At 42.9% G+C, this 15764-nt stretch overlaps 1 protein-coding gene across 1 annotated transcript in view; it reads left to right on the forward strand.

Moving 5' to 3' along the window:
• Positions 1 to 15764, forward strand: part of LOC109885441 (filamin A-interacting protein 1-like) — a 75017-nt gene that overhangs the window by 18183 nt on the left and 41070 nt on the right. The window contains exon 2 of the mRNA XM_031823975.1: positions 15195 to 15519. Coding sequence (XP_031679835.1) covers positions 15205 to 15519 — 315 coding nt within the window. The 5' untranslated portion in view covers positions 15195 to 15204. The remainder of the gene's footprint in view (positions 1 to 15194; positions 15520 to 15764) is intronic.

Consider the following 15764-nt stretch of genomic DNA (forward strand, 5'->3'; position numbering starts at 1 on the left):
AAACTCCATAGGCACAGCTATAAACAGTTAGGAGGTAGTACTCCGAGCATGACTGTGGTATGCACAGTGTCCCGGGCCAAGGAGCTGGTGTGAAATACTTTAGGAGAGTGATAAAGCTGAGTCATGGAGTAGAGTATAAAGCATCATGGATGATTGATGATGGTCAAATACAGAAGGACAGTAAGGTGGCATCAAGGCTACGCCGCGGCTGCTAACTGTCCTGTATCACTAGGTTACGCCGCGGCTGCTAACTGTCCTGTATCACTAGGCTACGCCGCGGCTGCTAACTGTCCTGTATCACTAGGTTACGCCGCGGCTGCTAACTGTCCTGTATCACTAGGTTACGCCGCGGCTGCTAACTGTCCTGTATCACTAGGTTACGCCGCGGCTGCTAACTGTCCTGTATCACTAGGCTACCCCGCGGCTGCTAACTGTCCTGTATCACTAGGTTACGCCGCGGCTGCTAACTGTCCTGTATCACTAGGTTACGCCGCGGCTGCTAACTGTCCTGTATCACTAGGTTACACATCGGCTGCTAACTGTCCTGTATCACTAGGTTACGCCGCGGCTGCTAACTGTCCTGTATCACTAGGCTACGCCGCGGCTGCTAACTGTCCTGTATCACTAGGTTACGCCGCGGCTGCTAACTGTCCTGTATCACTAGGTTACGCCGCGGCTGCTAACTGTCCTGTATCACTAGGTTACGCCGCGGCTGCTAACTGTCCTGTATCACTAGGCTACCCCGCGGCTGCTAACTGTCCTGTATCACTAGGTTACGCCGCGGCTGCTAACTGTCCTGTATCACTAGGTTACGCCGCGGCTGCTAACTGTCCTGTATCACTAGGTTACACATCGGCTGCTAACTGTCCTGTATCACTAGGTTACGCCGCGGCTGCTAACTGTCCTGTATCACTAGGTTACGCCGCGGCTGCTAACTGTCCTGTATCACTAGGTTACGCCGCGGCTGCTAACTGTCCTGTATCACTAGGTTACGCCGCGGCTGCTAACTGTCCTGTATCACTAGGTTACTCATCGGCTGCTAACTGTCCTGTATCACTAGGTTACGCCGCGGCTGCTAACTGTCCTGTATCACTAGGTTACACATCGGCTGCTAACTGTCCTGTATCACTAGGTTACGCCGCGGCTGCTAACTGTCCTGTATCACTAGGTTACACATCGGCTGCTAACTGTCCTGTATCACTAGGTTACGCCGCGGCTGCTAACTGTCCTGTATCACTAGGTTACACATCGGCTGCTAACTGTCCTGTATCACTAGGTTACGCCGCGGCTGCTAACTGTCCTGTATCACTAGGTTACGCCGCGGCTGCTAACTGTAATGTATCACTAGGTTACGCCGCGGCTGCTAACTGTACTGTATCACTAGGTTACACATCGGCTGCTAACTGTCCTGTATCACTAGGTTACGCCGCGGCTGCTAACTGTCCTGTATCACTAGGTTACACATCGGCTGCTAACTGTCCTGTATCACTAGGTTACGCCGCGGCTGCTAACTGTCCTGTATCACTAGGTTACACATCGGCTGCTAACTGTCCTGTATCACTAGGTTACACATCGGCTGCTAACTGTACTGTATCACTAGGTCATGCTTCAGCTGCTAACTGTCCTGTATCACTAGGTTACACATCGGCTGCTAACTGTCCTGTATCACTAGGTTACGCCGCGGCTGCTAACTGTCCTGTATCACTAGGTTACACATCGGCTGCTAACTGTCCTGTATCACTAGGTTACACATCGGCTGCTAACTGTACTGTATCACTAGGTCATGCTTCAGCTGCTAACTGTCCTGTATCACTAGGTTACACATCGGCTGCTAACTGTCCTGTATCACTAGGTTACGCCGCGGCTGCTAACTGTCCTGTATCACTAGGTTACACATCGGCTGCTAACTGTACTGTATCACTAGGTCATGCTTCAGCTGCTAACTGTCCTGTATCACTAGGTTACACATCGGCTGCTAACTGTCCTGTATCACTAGGTTACGCCGTGGCTGCTAACTGTCCTGTATCACTAGGTTACACATCGGCTGCTAACTGTCCTGTATCACTAGGTTATGCCTCAGCTGCTAACTGTCATGTATCACTAGGTTACACATCGGCTGCTAACTGTCCTGTATCACTAGGTTACACATCGGCTGCTAACTGTCCTGTATCACTAGGTTACACCGGCTGCTAACTGTCCTGTATCACTAGGTTATACCTCAGCTGCTAACTGTCCTGTATCACTAGGTTATACATCGGCTGCTATCTGTCCTGTATCACTAGGTTACACATCGGCTGCTAACTGTCCTGTATCACTAGGTTACACATCGGCTGCTAACTGTCCTGTATCACTAGGTTACACATCGGCTGCTAACTGTCCTGTATCACTAGGTTACACATCGGCTGCTAACTGTACTGTATCACTAGGTTATACCTCAGCTGCTAACTGTCCTGTATCACTAGGTTACACATCGGCTGCTAACTGTCCTGTATCACTAGGTTATACCTCAGCTGCTAACTGTCCTGTATCACTAGGTTACACATCGGCTGCTAACTGTCCTGTATCACTAGGTTACGCCGCGGCTGCTAACTGTCCTGTATCACTAGGTTACACATCGGCTGCTAACTGTCCTGTATCACTAGGTTACACATCGGCTGCTAACTGTCCTGTATCACTAAGTTACATATCGGCTGCTAACTGTACTGTATCACTAGGTTATGCCTTGGCTGCTAACTGTACTGTATCACACTAGGAGACCACAACGTACACACACCGGTGTCTGTGTCTGTTTTTGTCTGTGTCAGTGCATAGGTCAAGTCTGAGAGGATAGGCAGGGATGAATCTCCCATTGTCCCATTGTGATAAACAACAATACAATGTGAAGCAGAGAATACTAACAGTCTTAACAAACTGAGGATGGGAATCTGTTACCTCCGGCATTTAGACTGGAGGGATAACATCCAGTAACAAATAAGAGATAGCTCTCGTAAATCATTGCACAAAAAGGTCATCTACGATTACATAGTTGAACAACTGACGTGAATGATTATTTATCCACCCCTGCCTGCATTCAGTCTTCTTACACAATGCTCTGAGTCTGAAAGAGAGAGAGAGGAGAAGAGTAATCCGATCTGGTTTTACATCGCAGTGACTTTCTAGTGCTCTCTTTCCTAGACTTACAGTACATTGTGTTGTTGCATACCATACTGTCTGTCCTATTCTTTGACCTCTCTAGTTCCTGATCATGTCTCCTGAGAAAAATGCTATACCCTACACTATGGAAATAGAACACTGGAATGTGCAATTAAAGAGTACAAATGCAAGTGCTGAAATGGCTGATAAAAGTGATGTAACTCTGTGTGTTGGATGTATCATGGTGTCAATCAGCTGACACCCCTACATCAGGGGTGTCAAACTCATTCCATGGAGGGCCTAGTGTCTGCTGGTTTTTGGTTTCCTCTTTCAATTAAGACCTAGTCAACAAGGTGTGGGGAGTTCCTTATTAAATAATGACCTTAATTCAACATCATGTACAAGGGAGGAGCGAAAACACGCAAACACTTGGTCCTCTGTAGAATGAGTTTGACAACTGTGTTTTAGAGATTTCAGGATCAGTTGACTGTGGTGTGTTATCTAAACAGAGTGATTAGAGACTAGCCTATATGATCAGATATCCAAACAGAGGGATTAGAGACTAGCCTATATGATCAGATATCTAAACAGATAGATTAGAGGGTAACCTATAGTTAGATATCTAAACAGATGGATTAGAGGGTAGCCTATAGTTAGATATCTAAACAGATGGATTAGAGGGTAGCCTATAGTTAGATATCTAAACAGATGGATTAGAGGGTAGCCTAAATGATCAGATATCTAAACAGATGGATTCGAGGGTAGCATATACAGTGGGGCAAAAAAGTATTTAGTCAGCCACCAATTGTGCAAGTTCTCCCACTTAAAAAGATGAGAGAGGCCTGTAATTTTCATCATAGGTACACTTCAACTATGACAGACAAAATAATAAGAAAAAAAATCCAGAAAATCACATTGTAGGATTTTTAAAGAATTTATTTGCAAATTATGGTGGAAAATAAGTATTTGGTCAATAACAAAAGTTTATCTCAATACTTTGTTATATACCCTTTGTTGGCAATGACAGAGGTCAAACGTTTTCTGTAAGTCTTCACAAGGTTTTCACACACTGTTGCTGGTATTATGGCCCTTTCCTCCATGCAGATCTCCTCTAGAGCAGTGATGTTTTGGGGCTGTTGCTGGGCAACACGGACTTTCAACTCCCTCCAAAGATTTTCTATGGGGCTGAGATCTGGAGACTGGCTAGGCCACTCCAGGACCTTGAAGTGCTTCTTACGAAGCCACTCCTTCGTTGCCCGGGCGGTGTGTTTGGGATCATTGTCATGCTGAAAGACCCAGCCACGTTTCATCTTCAATGCCCTTGCTGATGGAAGGAGGTTTTCACTCAAAATCTCACGATATATGGCCCCATTCATTCTTTCCTTTACACGGATCAGTCGTCCTGGTCCTTTTGCAGAAAAACAGCCCCAAAGCATGATGTTTCCACCCCCATGCTTCACAGTAGGTATGGTGTTCTTTGGATGCAACTCAGCATTCTTTGTCCTCCAAACACGACGATTTGAGTTTTAACCAAAAAGTTATATTTTGGTTTCATCTGACTATATGACATTCTCCCAATCTTCTTCTGGATAATCCAAGGGCTCTCTAGCAAACTTCAGACGGGCCTGGACATGTACTGGCTTAAGCAGGGGGACACGTCTGGCACTGCAGGATTTGAGTCCCTGGCGGCGTAGTGTGTTACTGATGGTAGGCTTTGTTACTTTGGTCCCAGCTCTCTGCAGGTCATTCACTAGGTCCCCCCCGTGTGGTTCTGGGATTTTTGCTCACCGTTCTTGTGATCATTTTGACCCCACAGGGTAAGATCTTGCGTGGTGACCCAGATCGAGGGAGATTATCAGTGGTCTTGTATGTCTTCCATTTCCTAATAATTGCTCCCACAGTTGATTTCTTCAAACCAAGCTGCTTACCTATTGCAGATTCAGTCTTCCCAGCCTGGTGCAGGTCTACAATTTTGTTTCTGGTGTCCTTTGACAGCTCTTTGGTCTTGGCCATAGTGGAGTTTGGAGTGTGACTGTTTAAGGTTGTGGACAGGTGTCTTTTATACTGATAACAAGTTCAAACAGGTGCCATTAATACAGGTAACGAGTGGAGGACAGAGGAGCCTCTTAAAGAAGAAGTTACAGGTCTGTGAGAGCCAGAAATCTTGCTTGTTTGTAGGTGACCAAATACTTATTTTCCACCATAATTTGCAAATAAATTCATAAAAAATCCTACAATGTGATTTTTTTCCCTCATTTTGTCTGTCATAGTTGAAGTGTACCTATGATGAAATAAATACTAAATACTTTTTTGCCCCACTGTATGATCAGATATCTAAACAGAGGGATTAGAGGGTAACCTATATGATCAGATATCTAAACAGAGGGATTAGAGGGTAACCTATATGATCAGCTATCTAAACAGAGGGATTAGAGGGTAGCCTATATGATCAGATATCTAAACAGAGGGATTAGAGGGTAACCTATATGATCAGATATCTAAACAGAGGGATTAGAGGGTAACCTATATGATCAGATATCTAAACAGAGGGATTAGAGGGTAACCTATATGATCAGCTATCTAAACAGAGGGATTAGAGGGTAGCCTATATGATCAGATATCTAAACAGAGGGATTAGAGGGTAGCCTATAGCTAGATATCTAAACAGATGGATTAGAGGGTAACCTATATGATCAGATATCTAAACAGAGGGATTAGAGGGTAACCTATATGATCAGCTATCTAAACAGAGGGATTAGAGGGTAGCCTATATGATCAGATATCTAAACAGATGGATTAGAGGGTAGCATATATGATCAGATATCTAAACAGATGGATTAGAGGGTAGCCTAAATGATCAGATATCTAAACAGATGGATTAGAGGGTAGCCTATATGATCAGATATCTAAACAGAGGGATTAGAGGGTAGCCTATAGCTAGATATCTAAACAGATGGATTAGAGGGTAACCTATATGATCAGATATCTAAACAGAGGGATTAGAGGGTAGCCTATATGATCAGATATCTAAACAGATGGGTTAAAGGGTAACCTATGGAATCAGATATCTAAACAGATGGATTAGAGGGTAGCCTATATGATCAGATATCTAAACAGATGGATTAGAGGGTAGCCTATATGATCAGATATCTAAACAGATGGATTAGAGGGTAACCTATATGATCAGATATCTAAACAGAGGGATTAGAGGGTAACCTCTAGCTGGGTATCTAAACAGATGGATTAGAGGGTAACCTACACCGGATATCTAAACAGAGGGATTAGAGTCTAGCCTATAGCTATAGCTAATTTATTTCAATAAAACACCAAATATGTTGCTGTAGTTTGTTTATAAAGGTACTGTATACTAGCTGAAGTGTACATAAAACTATAATATTTATTACATACAAACACAGCGTTTTGTGAACAGGTCTCATTACCATAACACTTTTTCAAATTCCTGTAAAATCTCCAATCAGTTTTTCAATAAAGTTTTATTCCCCCACAATGCGTCATCTAGTCCTTAGTTAAGATGTTTTTTGCTTATATGCCTTCAGGATGAGGTTCTTATTTTCCAACAGCCCTTTGTTTATATCTTTCTTGGACTTTGAAAACTGTTGCGGTAATGAGAGTTTTGTGGAAATTGTGCTAAAATACATCATGTCTGATCCAAAAAACACAAATAATTAATATGAAAGAGAAAAATACAGATCAGGAGAATCTCAGTGATCTAAGAGGTAATTGTCTGTGTGCATCTTGGTATGTGCATTGCATACATGTGTGTGCATATCATGTGTGTGTGTGTGTGTGTTTGTATGTGTGTGCAAGGGAAAAAGAGGAGTGTGTTAAAAGCACACCTGCATCCTCACCTTTTGACCCCTCTGTTTAACAGCCTCCTCCCCACGAACGTAAAGTGAAGTCATCACCATAACCCTATCAGTATACCGGGACAGAAAATACTTATTTTAAAGACCATGGACTGACTTCTGGTAAGAAATAAGTTAATGGTAAATACATTGCGGTCTATGGAATGTGTAGAGTGGGCTTGAAATACAATATCCGTCTGCGTTACTCAAACAAGTGTTTCAGGTGGTGTGGGTCCATGTGGGACAGGGCCCACGGTCAGGGTCTGGAGAGCAGAGAGGTTTCATGGGAGGATGGGTTTTGTCTGCCAGGTCCACTATGTGTGTCGCCTATAATCATCAAGATTTAATCGTCACCAAGGAATGTACAGTTGAAGTCGGAAGTTTACATACACCTTAACCAAATACATTTAAACCCAATTTTAAGAATGTGAAATGTCAGAATAATAGTAGAATTATTTATTTCAGCTTTTATTTCTTTCATCACATTTCCAGTGGGTCAGAAGTTTACATACACTCAATTAGTATTTGGTAGCATTGCCTTTAAATTGTTTAACTTGGGTCAAATGTTTCGGGTAGCATAAGTTGGGTGAATTTTGGCTCATTTCTCCTGACAGAGCTGGTGTAACTGAGTCAGGTTTGTAGGCCTCCTTGCTCGCACACGCTTTTTCAGTTCTGCCCACACATCACTGTCAAATGCTCCCTGAAACACTTCAGCGAGCAGGCCTTTCTAATCGACCTGGCCGGGGTATCCTGGAAGGATATTGATCTCATCCCGTCAGTAGAGGATGCCTGGTTATTTTTTTAAATGCATTCCTAAATAAGCATGCCCCATTCAAGAAATTTAGAACCAGGAACAGATATAGCCCTTGGTTCACCCCAGATCTGACTGCCCTTAACCAACACAAAAACATCCTATGGCGTTCTGCATTAGCAGCGAACAGCCCCCGTGATATGCAGCTTTTCAGGGAAGCTAGAAACCATTATACACAGGCAGTTAGAAAAGCCAAGGCTAGCTTTTTCAAGCTGAAATTTGCTTCCTGCAACACTAACTCAAAAAAGTTCTGGGACACTGTAAAGTCCATGGAGAAAAATAACACCTCCTCCCAGCTGCCCACTGCACTGAAGATAGGAAACACTGTCACCACTGATAAATCCACTATAATTGAGAATTTCAATAAACATTTTTCTACAGCTGGCCATGCTTTCCACCTGGCTACCCCTACCCCGGTCAACAGCACTGCACCCTCCACAGCAACTCGCCCAAGCCTTCCCCATTTCTCCTTCTCCCAAATCCAGTCAGCTGATGTTCTGAAAGACAGGCAAAATCTGGACCCCCACAAATCTAGCCGGGCTAGACAATCTGGACCCTTTCTTTCTAAAATTATCTGCCAAAACTGTTGCCACCCTTATTACTAGCCTGTTCAACCTCTCTTTCGTGTCGTCTGAGATTCCCAAAGATTGGAAAGCAGCTGCGGTCATCCTCCTCTTCAAAAGGGGGGACACTCTTGACCCAAAATGCTACAGACCTATATCTATCCTACCCTCCCTTTCTAAGGTCTTCAAAAGCCAAGTCAACAAACAGATTACCGACCATTTAGAATCTCACCCCACCCTCTCTGCTATGCAATCTGGTTTCAGAGCTGGTCATGGGTGCACCTCAGCCACGCTCAAGGTCCTAAACGATATCTTAACCGCCATCAATAAAAAACATTACTGTGCAGCCGTATTCATTGATCTGGCCAATCAGGCAGATGACCATGACATAATTTCCTGGAATTTTCCAAGCTCTTTAATGGCACAGTCAATTTAATGTATGTAAACTTCTGACCCACTGGAATTATGATACAGTGAATTATAAGTGAAATCTGTCTGTAAACAATTGTTGGAAAAATTGTGGATGTCCTAACCAACTTGCCAAAACTATAGTTTGTTAACAAGACATTTGTGGAGTGGTTGAAAAACGACTCCAACCTGTGTAAAGTGTATGTAAACCTCTGACTTCAACTGTATGTAAGAGCAGACTACAGTCTGAATTACAAGCAGCAGCTCCTGTAGAGAGAGAGAGAGAGAAAGAGAGAGCGAGAGAGAGAGAGAGAGAGAGAGAGAGAGAGAGAGAGAACTATTACTTTGGATAATTAAGCACGTCAGAGAGAGAGTGAGAGGCAGGCAAGGCATCAATATAAAGGACAGGCGCCTTTGACAAACTTTGTTTCCATTCAGTAAGAGAGAGCCTGAGTCTAGTTCTGCCAGGTCTGTGACCTCATCAAGCCGAGGGCACAGTGCAGCCTTATAAACCCAACCTCACATCCCCCCAAACTCACAGCACTCTTTCCTAGGTCATTACTCTGGTAATAATCACATCAGCATGTCAGGATACTTGTCAAACGTCTGTGTTGAGGAAAGATGACTGTGTTATAGGTATGTTACAGATATGTTACAGGTCTTTCAGGCAAGCTTTGTGTACTGGCTATAGAGTATCTACAGTACCTACCTGTACTAGGTAGTATCATGTGTGTGTGTGTGTGTACTGATATTACTTCAAATGCAAGGTATAGGCCTATAGACATGCACAAGCATGAATCCATGTTGCGTGCATATGGTAATGTCCTCTCTGCCAAAGCAATAGCTAATCCTCTGCAAACAGTATGAAGTGCTGTTTATCATTACATCACATTTTGGCTGTGATCCTGCTCCTATTGTGGACCTGTAGAAGACTGAGACAATGAGATGTAAATTGCCTGAGTCGGTTTGACACAATGACTGTGTTTGCTTCCCAAATTGTAACCTATTCCCTATGCGTTGCACTACTTTTGACCGGGGCCTATTGGGCTCTGGTCAAAGGTAGTGCACTATGTTGTTAGTACGGGGCCATTTGGGACTCACCCTGTGTGATGTTCAGCTGGCCAGATTAGTAGTAGAACAAATCATGATTAAATGTAATCTCTCTGGGCAGATTCACACACGTTACAAACTCTTTCATTCATAGTGTCACAGAGTATGAATATCAAACTAGTCTGGTCAGTTTACTACATGGAGGGGGAGAAGACTGTCATGGCATTGTGCTTTCTTCAGTGTTCCCACTGGCCACAGACATCAGTTCAACATCTAGATTTGATTTACATTAGGTTGAGTTGTCAACTAATGTGAGTTAAACAAAACATTTCACCATATCATTGGATTTAGGTTGAAAGGTGGGTAAACAAAAAGAAGACGAAATACCCTGACGTTGATTACTTTTTGCAAATCCTATCAGTTTTCCACGTTGATTGAACGTCATTGCATAGACATTTTTGGTTGAAATGACGTGGAAACAACATTGATTCAACCAGTTTTGCCCATTGGGTTTACTGTAGTGTATCAGTATTTCATAACAATCACCTTCCTTATACAGTTGTAGGTGAGTTGACTTTAAAGGTACATTCTGGGGTAGAGGTCTACCGATTATGATTTTTCAGCGCTGATACCGATACCGATATTTTTTTTTGTAAATAAACAATAATACTGAATTTACACTTATTTTAACTTAATATGATACATCAATAACATCAAATAAATAAGCCTCAAATAAATAATGAAACATGTTCAATTTGGTTTAAATAATGCAAAAACAAAGTGTTGGAGAAGAAAGTAATATGTGCCAATATGCAATATGTGCCATGTAAAAATGTGTGCCATGTAAAATATGTGCCATGTAAAAAAGCTAACGTTTAAGTTCCTTGCTCAGAACATGAGAACATATAAAAGTTGGTGGTTCCTTTTAACATGAGACTTCAATATGCCAAGGTAAGAGGTTTTAGGTTGTAGTTAATATAGTATTTATAGGACTATTTCTCTCTATACCATTTGTATTTCATATACCTTTGACTATTGGATGTTCTTATAGGCACTAGTATTGCCAGTGTAACAGTATAGCTTCCGTCACCCTCCTCGCCCCTACCTGGGCTCGAACCAGGAACACATCGACAACAGCCACACTTGAAGCATCGTCACCCATCGCTCCACAAAAGCCACGGCCCTTGCATAACTACTCCAAATCTAAAAGCGAGTGACGTTTGAAACGGTATTAGCGCACACCCAGGGTAGCCTAGTGGTTAGAGCATTGGACTAGTAACCGAAAGGTTGCAAGTTCATATCCCCGAGCTGACAAGGTACAAAGCTGTCGTTCTGGACCTGAACAGGCAGTTAACCCACTGTTCCTAGGCCGTCATTGAAAATAAGAATTTGTTCTTAACTGACATGCCTAGTTAAATAAAGGTAAATAAAAAAATAACTAGCTAGCCATTTCACATTGGTTACACCAGCTGATAGGCTTGAAGTCATAAACAGCTAAAAAAAATTGCGAAGAGCTGCTGGCAAAACGCACTAAAGTGCTATTTGAATTAATGATTACGGGCCTGCTGCTGCTCAGTCAGACTGCTCTGTCAAATCAGACTTAATTATAACATAATAACACACAGAAATACGAGCCTTTGGTCATTAATATGATAGAATCTGGAAACTATCATTTCAAAAACAAAACGTTTATTATTTCAGTGAAATACGGAACCGTACGGTATTTTATCTAATGGGTGGCATCCCTAAGTCTAAATATTCTTGTTACATTGCACAACCTTCAATGTTATGTCATAATTACGTAAAATTCTGGCAAATTAGTTCGCAATGAGCCAGGCAGCCCAAACTGTTGCATATACCCTGACTCTGCGTGCAATGAACGCAAGAGAAATGACACAATTTCACCTGGTTAATATTGCCTGCTAAACTGGATTAGTAGTTAAAACTAGTGATTATGATTGATTGTTTTTTATAAGATAAGTTTAATGCTAGCTAGCAATTTACCTTGGCTTACTGCATTCCCGTAACAGACAGGCTACTCGTGGAGTGCAATGGTTAGAGCGTTGGACTAGTTAACTGTACGGTTGCAAGATTGGAATCCCTGAGCTGACAAGGTGAAAATCTGTCGTTCTGCCCCTGAACAAGGCAGTTAACCCACTGTTCCTAGGCCGTCATTGTAAATAAGAATGTGTTATTAACTGACTTGCCTGGTTAAATAAAGGTATAAGATTGTTGTGAAGATTGTTGTTTGCTGTTCAGAACACTATAGAGGAGGGAATGTTCTGGTAAAATAATAAAATTGTGGTGCACCTCATCATCATTAGCAGTAGAAGAGGCCATGTAAGGGCTCTTACCTCATATGGTGACTAACTAATTGTGTTCTGGCAGATTCCTCTTCACACCTTGGCCAAGCTGACAGGCAGCAAAACAAAGTATGCTCATCGACAAACTATGTTTGTGGTTTCGTACCTAGCGTACGCAGCAACATTAAAAACCATGTTCACAGTTCATACATAGACTACATCACAACAGTAAAAACCATGTTCACAGTTCATACATAGACTACATCACAACAGTAAAAACCATGTTAACAGTTCATACATAGACTACATCAGCAACAGTAAAAACCATGTTCACAGTTCATACATAGACTACATCAGCAACAGTAAAAACCATGTTCATAGTTCATACATAGACTACATCACAACAGTAAAAACCATGTTAACAGTTCATACATAGACTACATCACAACAGTAAAAACCATGTTCACAGTTCATACATAGACTACATCAGCAACAGTAAAAACCATGTTCATAGTTCATACATAGACTACATCACAACAGTAAAAACCATGTTAACAGTTCATACATAGACTACATCAGCAACAGTAAAAACCATGTTGATAGTTCATACATAGACTACATCACAACAGTAAAAACCATGTTAACAGTTCATACATAGACTACATCACAACAGTAAAAACCATGTTAACAGTTCATACATAGACTACATCAGCAACAGTAAAAACCATGTTCATAGTTCATACATAGACTACATCACAACAGTAAAAACCATGTTAACAGTTCATACATAGACTACATCACAACAGTAAAAACCATGTTCACAGTTCATACATAGACTACATCACAACAGTAAAAACCATGTTAACAGTTCATACATAGACTACATCACAACAGTAAAAACCATGTTCACAGTTCATACATAGACTACATCAGCAACAGTAAAAACCATGTTCACAGTTCATACATAGACTACATCAGCAACAGTAAAAACCATGTTAACAGTTCATACATAGACTACATCACAACAGTAAAAACCATGTTCACAGTTCATACATAGACTACATCAGCAACAGTAAAAACCATGTTAACAGTTCATACATAGACTACATCAGCAACAGTAAAAACCATGTTAACAGTTCATACATAGACGACATCAGCAACAGTAAAAACCATGTTAACAGTTCATACATAGACTACATCACAACAGTAAAAACCATGTTAACAGTTCATACATAGACTACATCAGCAACAGTAAAAACCATGTTAACAGTTCATACATAGACTACATCAGCAACAGTAAAAACATAGACTACATCAGCAGTTCCATAACTGGTGTTTTTGTTTTGTTGCTATTCTGAGAAGTTCAGAGATAATTCCAAAAACATCATCATCTCAAACCGTGCTTTCATTTGGCTTGCTTGAATAACTGGTACTTTCCAGCAAAGGTCTCTTTGCACATTCTTGTTAGTTTTTGTTTACTTTATTGTTGGACTATAACATGATCTGGAGGGAGTGAAATAGGTGAGAGCTTCCAAAGGAAAGTAGGCTCTAAAAATAAAGTGTTACCAACGTTTCTCTGAAAGTAGTGTACAAAGCCAGTATAGATGTGCCAAAGGGAGTGATCCAGCCTAGGATTGGAATCCTAGATTCTCCCAGTGAGAGGTTCTAAACAGAAGTTCTCTCACAGTATAGGTTTCCCAGCACTCCTACGTCCAACCATTACAGTCATGGAACAGGACAGCCTGTGTGACTGTCAAACCCAACACTGACCAGTAGCGTGGGCCCTCGGCAATGTTTACTCTCAAAACACACAGCTTTGTCAGGGAAGTGAGCGAACAACAGCCAGAGTTGATATGGAGACATGCCAGACGCTCCACTCCAGCCAGCTCTTTCAGTCTCACACAAACACACACAGCACAGCAGAGAACACTGGGGCATATCTGAGTTCTCATGACAGTCAATCAAAGAGATTGTTAGATATTATTATACACTCACTGAGCACTCTGCAATCGTCAGGTAAGGCACTTTGGCAGTACACACTTAGAAAAAAGGTTTCTTCGGCTGTCCCCATAGGAGAACCCTTTTTGGTTCCAGGTAGAACCCTTTTGGGTTCCATGTAGAACTCTCTGTGGAAATGGTTCTTCATGGAACCAAAAAGGGTTCTTCAAAGGGTTCTCCTATGGGGACAGCCAAAGACAGTGACCCGGGTTGAACTCTTTAACCAGCTCCTTGTCGACCTGGATCCCAGCTGTGCCCTTTGTCTGTTTGAACAACTCAAATGTTGCAAGACTAACTGTGAGTAATAGCTGCAATCCATTAGGGCCAAACAGGGCCTGATTGCTTTAGTGTCTACTGTGGCACAGTTTACTCATCAACAGAACCCTGATGAAGGTTTACGGAATTACACGCTATCCTCCTGGGACGAGTGCATTGTGATGGTGTAAGCAAACCCTCACTAACGGATATGGCTGTTCTCTGCTCTCGCCTGGAGCCCAGATCTCTGAGTTTAGATCTGTTCAAGCAGACTGCTGCTTGCGGCGATGACATCATCCCCGAATCATTCCGTGCCTTGCATGTGTACATATGCAGTCAAACAGCTATCCCTCTTACTCATAAACTGTCAGCCAGGCCACTAATACAACTGGTGATGTAATGAATGATTCAAGGCGTTTTTCTTTTCATCCTCAGATCAAACACACAGAACAGAGATTGGCCTATGCCTATTAAGGATTTGTATTCACAATCACTTTTTCATCAAGGTGCACGTCTACCTTTCCCGCTACTATATAACGCAGAAAACGATAAATGACACAGTGAATGGAGCTTAAGACTGTCGGACCATTCATGGCTTCATCATTGTCATGAGTCAGTGATTTAACCAAACCACAATGATACAGAGCCTGGACGACTGAGCTTCGGGGCTGAATAAAACAAATCACTCCCTTCACACAGCTGTCGCCTGCCTCAACCCACCAACCCTTTACCCCACGGCTACACCCAACCCCACCCCAACCCATCTATCAATCTCCTTCCACTATGTTCCTTCCTGTTCCCCCTGCAGGTAAAAAACCATGCGTTCCCGTAGCAACAGCCTAGAGGACACAGCAAAGGCCAAGCTGGCTCAGCACCAGGCACGATCACAGCGGCGGGCCACAGAACGTGAGGAGCCCCAGGGCAGGGGTGCAGGACGGGCCAGGCACAGGGAGCCCCCTGATGACACAGGCACAAACACAGGCACTGTCCAGAGGAAGGAAAAGGAGGGCAGTGGCAGCAGTGGCAGTGGCAGCAGTAACAGTCGGAGGGAGAAGGCAGCAGGCGGGAAGACCAGGGACCTCTCCCGGGATGACCTTCTGTTCCTTCTCTCCATGCTAGAAGGAGAACTGCAGGTGAGGAGAGACTGTGGGACTGGCCAGGGTTTGGATGGTTCTGGGTTGTTTGGTGAGGAGAGACTGTGGGACTGGCCAGGGTTTGGATGGTTTTGGGTTGTTTGATGAGGAGAGACTGTGGGACTGGCCAGGGTTTGGATGGTTCTGGGTTGTTTGGTGAGGAGAGACTGTGGGACTGGCCAGGGTTTGGATGGTTCTGGGTTGTTTGGTGAGGAGAGACTGTGGGACTGGCCAGGGTTTGGATG

Source organism: Oncorhynchus kisutch, linkage group LG5 (genome assembly GCF_002021735.2).
Source record: "Oncorhynchus kisutch isolate 150728-3 linkage group LG5, Okis_V2, whole genome shotgun sequence".
Taxonomy (NCBI): domain Eukaryota; kingdom Metazoa; phylum Chordata; class Actinopteri; order Salmoniformes; family Salmonidae; genus Oncorhynchus; species Oncorhynchus kisutch.